Source organism: Styela clava, chromosome 14 (assembly GCF_964204865.1).
Source record: "Styela clava chromosome 14, kaStyClav1.hap1.2, whole genome shotgun sequence".
Lineage (NCBI taxonomy): Eukaryota > Metazoa > Chordata > Ascidiacea > Stolidobranchia > Styelidae > Styela > Styela clava.
The window spans coordinates 4,499,596-4,504,775 of NC_135263.1; the positions used below are offsets into that span (position 1 = coordinate 4,499,596).

The window sequence follows — 5,180 nt, forward strand, 5'->3', positions numbered from 1 at the left end:
AATGTAACGTTTTGTCCTACTTAATGCGGACAGATTTTTTTAAAAGTTTCCTCGTTTTTTTTAGGAAACGTTTACTCCACAACAAACACATCGGTTGCAAATCAGACTATTTGACTGAAATTAGTCCGTGTGGGATGGGATATAGCCATGGTGAATGAAGCGTCAATAAACGTAATCCATGCGCCAGACTTGAATCAATGAGCGTTCGTGTCTCAGAACTCCACTAAGCGGAAACAGCGATCGGTAGTTTGAATAAATCAAAAAATAAAAATCTTCCCAACGACATATTGTATGATTCGAGTTTTAGTTGCCGGATTGAACGCGATTTTACCTTTCAGCAGTTAAATATAGCGATAAGAAATCACTCATTCAAAGCAAAACAATGCAAAACTTCCGACTTAGGCGAGACGTGGCAACACCCAAATCGGCGAAATGCAGAACAACCACTAAACTGCATTAAATACTCTATGGTCGAATTGAGATTTATTTTAATCGTTATTTTTTTGCTTCGGAATGGCCTTCCGAGCCGAACTTGGCACCTAAATTATCGTAAATTTTTCTCGATTAAGAATTTATTTTTTCGTTCACAACGGTTAACTACGGTACAAATCTGACGTAGTACAATAAATAAATTTCCGAGATCAAAGGGTATTAAAAATTGATCAATTTATATATCGTTTTCGTGAGAAGTTACAGATTCTTGACGAAAAAAAAATCGGAAGTCATAAGGAAGAATCTGAATGATCCATATGAATGAAGCCATAGGGAAGAATCTGAGAATCTGAGACCTAGCACTGAAAAATCAAGTGATACAAGACGATGCATGCCATCTCCGTTGCGTTGCTTGTGCGCGGCAAAAAATTTCCATGACGACTAAATGTAATACGGTTACGCAGACTGGTTTTTCCTGGACAGTCGCAATAGATGACTCAAGAAAAAAAATTTTCAGATAAACGCGTAAAATTTCAATGTGACGAAGGAAAATAACGCAAATGGATGGCGGTCGTTAGTATTAAAATGCACGAATAGCTAGGCGGTTTGAAAAACATATGGGCGGCTTGAGGTATAAATATAGCAAGTATTAATTGAATAGGAACAGGCATATGCGAATGTGGTGGTTGTGCTGAGAATAAGTTTTAGTGAATGATTTTCAGGGTGGTTCATAGTCGTCAGGTCCGCAATGTATGTTTAATATTTGTGGTTAGTTCAGGTTAGTTCCTTGGTTCATGCGTAATTGAAGCCCGATATCCCAACTTCACGAGTCGTGGAATTCGATACCACACAGCTCTATTTGAGTGTCGCTCCAGCTAATATCTTATAAATTGTCATCAAATATTGTCTTTTTGCACCCAACTTACTTTAAGAGAATACTTTGAACATGCCAAGATAACTATAGCCTCGCTGAACCTATAATACGATTTCATTATTTTTACAGATATTTGCTATATTGCTAAGTATATATTAGCGTTGCCAAGAACAATTCTAGAAGAGAATATGGAACTCGTCAAAATAATTTTCTTTATCTCCCTCATCTGTGGCTTTCTAGCAGAAATAAAATTACCCAGTGAGATAAGTTTCAGATATATTTGTTAATTTTGCAATTCTGGTTTACAGGCAATTTTTGTCTACATCCACCACTGGCTTCTGGTACCATAAAATATTAAATTTCATAATCATTTCGGAATATATCACATTCAACCAGATTTTTAACCTTTAAATATCGAAATTTCTGTCCAAAAAACCTCGTATTATTTTTGACAGCTGGATCCTGCGTTTCCAAGATTGTGAATGGGAAACTCGTTCAAGTCGGAGATTGCGAGGTGAAATAAAAATTGCTATTTTTAATCAGATGTTTTCTCTCTCCAACTCCAAATAAGGCATTAGACAAGCATCGATCAATACTACTGTTTTTTGAACGGTTGGGGGCTTTCGATGCCAAAACTATTGGGTATAACGCTCAAACAACCGCGTCATCGATCCAAAATAATATTTTCGATCCAAATCAAATTGATAATCTGAAACAACTCACGTGGTAGAAGGATGTTACTAATCATCTGCATTTTGTATTTATCTCACAGAAAAACGATGGATCCGGTGAGTTCGTTTTATTCTATGATATATTTTGGATTCAAAAATGTCTACTCAAGTGACCGTAAACAAATTATGCAATGGCCACAACATTTTATTGAAGTTTAAGCCAGTTAACGTATTTAGTGTTTTTTTTTTTATTAAAGTGACGATCTTTCATTTTTATTTCGAAAAAGGCTCAGACCAATCAGCCATTAATTAGTAAGCAGGGATGATAATGATTCTAATCGCCACCATCTTGTTTTTTATTTGGCTGCATAAAAGTCGAAGTGAATTCTTCAGTTTGTTTATTAAAGACAAATTTTTGCAATGCATTCATGACATGATTCGTTTTTTCTTGTGAGGTACTGATGAAACAAGTTTTTTATTGTGTTTATTATCCCTAAAAATTCGAGATTCGAATCGAAATAAATATTCGATTCAATTGTGAAAGCATCAGGTATTTGAAAATACCCAGTTCTATTGGTGAGACGCTGCTATTTTCCCAATTTTTCTGGCCTAATTTTAATTCATTACACTCCGTGTGATGAATATCTTCGCGCCTGATATCTTCAACTTACGACGCGAATACGCAGAATATCCAAAAAGTTTCGCCCTATCATAAAGTCTTTTCAATTGATCGAATGATATATTTTTGTGAATTGTAAAAAGATTTATAGTCGAGCTGCATTGAATTGGATGTTATAGATATTGGATGTTGTGGTTCTCATTTATCATACAATAAAACTGCTATTACTATAAAATCGAGCATAACCTTTCACCCTGTACGTCCACAATGTCTACCCAACAACATAAATAAATCTACTCCTGGCTCTTAGAAAGAAAGTTTGGCAAACGTTTCACAACGATCTTTGCGACACCAAGTTTATTACAGTATTTACTTAAAACTTGGTGCAAATTTTTTGTCAAGGCTCTTATAGTGTTGCCATAATATGGTGGGTAAAGTTATTTATACCGTTAGCAAAAAATTCTAGGCAGTATTGGGCAGTATAACAAGTCGAAAATTGATTTTGAAACACAGCATCCTACACACAACTAAAATATATCAATTTTCTCACAGATATTGTCAGACTGATCAAGAAGAGTCATGACGATAAGAAAAAAGCTGAATGTGATGCTAAAGGTAATTTCTATTGTGCTTGATGATTCGATAATTTATAACTATAAAATATGTCACTCCCTGTCGTTAGGAAAGGATTTGCACGGCACGTAGGTTTGAATATAAAGTTAATTTAATAAATATTTCAAGTATTGGACTCCTGGCCACTAGCCGGTTTTGACTACATCCCTCCACCATGCATCTGAAATGGATTTGATCTGCCGTTCTTATTTCATCCCGTCACTTTTGTCTTTACACGAAATTAACGGAATACAGTTTTCTGAAGTCTCTTTAATAAAAAATTCCACAAACTTTAATTAATCCCAGATTCGTTGACGCTATTTCTGAAAGCGTTGTCAATTTAACATAAAATCTTTAATGACCACAATCATGTTTCAGATAAGTGTGGTGTCAGATATCATTCAAAATGCTACCGAGCAGTTGTGTTTACTAAAAACAACATAACCTTCAACGATGCCCGAAAAATTTGCAAGTCAATGAAAATCGGAAATCCCGCGAATATTTACGACCTCGCTCATGACAAGCTGTTGCTCTCATACCTACGTTCACTAATCCCTTCTGGTCAGACATGGATTGCCGCCTGGACAGGAATGAAGTATAAGGTTAGTATGACGGTCACATATTGAAGTTTGACTTTACCGTCGTCGAAAAATTGATGCAAAACCGATTTTAATCAAGTTACCCAACACTGGACAGGTTAATGGTGCAATATATTCAAGAGAAAGGATAATAAACAAAACCAAAATAATAGAACAGTGGTTGCAGTGAACAGTTGTGACTTAAGCAAACAGATTTTAAAACGATTTATTCAATTGTTACAGTACAATCAGCTTTTGCTGTTCAATGGAAACTCAATCACTATAGCAACAGAGGTGTGGTTCCCTGGTGATCCGAAATCCGGTTCATCGAACACAAATATTATTCTTGGTGTCAATGAAGATCCAAAGAATAAAGATCAGGGAACATCCAATGTTCCTTCATCCTGGCCATTCCATGGTGTCATCTGTGAAATATAAATCCAGATCAATACCAGATGGATCTTCCTTGACGGAGTGAATTATATAAAGATAAAAACGGTTAAATGGCTTGAATTTTATTGTATTATTTAGAATATCAGTTTAATGAAGATTTTTTGTTCGCTTTTCTATGGCCGTTGATATTATGAACTATCGATTCTCAAATAATTGAGTTATTCTTGACCCATAACTTGTATTAATGGATCAACTAGAAAACCCAACGGAGGAGGAGATTCTTTAATTGGTCTTAGTTTAATTGGTTCTTCAGTTGATCCCGTTTCCCAACTGAAGAATATCCCCCTTTTACCAGTTTATTCATTTATTTGAAATTCTTCAGTTGATCCTTAGGTGATCTAAACTTAAATTGCTCTTGAAAGCTACTTTTTTTGCATATTTTACAATGTTTCCCTTCCAGGCATAAAACCTAATTATATTTATGAGAGAAGGCCGAATTACGTGCTTACGTAGATTCAATTGCTGATAATTTTATTTGTGGATTTTTATTCACAATTAAGTCGGCCTGTGATTTGAATTAGATAAAATAAAAGCCCACACAATAAGCTTCTACTTATTTTTACTTACTTTTATTATTCATTTACTATTATTAAATGTATAACCCCTTTTTTAAATTGGTCCCCTTAATTGTTGTGACCTCCTGCTCGGTAAATAATTTAATAGCTGTTTCACCCTTTTAATTTCTGTATATAACCAAACACGATGTTGAATATATTCATTCGATTGTTTGTGGCGTTTCTTTGTTATTGTTTCGCCAGTTACTGGTAATCAAACAAAAAAAGAAATGGACCGTGAGATAAAATGTGTGCATGCGTGAAAATGACCATATCTATAGATATTTTGGGTTAGGGAGGACATGAAAAGAGAATCACTTGAACAAAGTTATGTACTCAGTTTGGTAATTAAGTCCTTGTGCTAGAGACCCACATTAGGTTCATTTT

The 5,180-nt window shown here is 34.9% G+C and overlaps 1 protein-coding gene across 1 annotated transcript; it reads left to right on the forward strand.

Moving 5' to 3' along the window:
* Nucleotides 1-1,439: 1,439 nt before the first annotated feature.
* Nucleotides 1,440-4,932, forward strand: LOC144432160 (uncharacterized). Its single transcript, XM_078120284.1, has 6 exons — nucleotides 1,440-1,564; nucleotides 1,762-1,820; nucleotides 2,079-2,094; nucleotides 3,149-3,211; nucleotides 3,587-3,810; nucleotides 4,030-4,932. The coding sequence occupies exons 1-6, from the start codon at nucleotides 1,495-1,497 to the stop codon at nucleotides 4,222-4,224; spliced, it is 627 nt and encodes a 208-aa protein (XP_077976410.1). The 5' UTR covers nucleotides 1,440-1,494; the 3' UTR covers nucleotides 4,225-4,932.
* The last annotated feature ends 248 nt before the right edge of the window (nucleotides 4,933-5,180 follow it).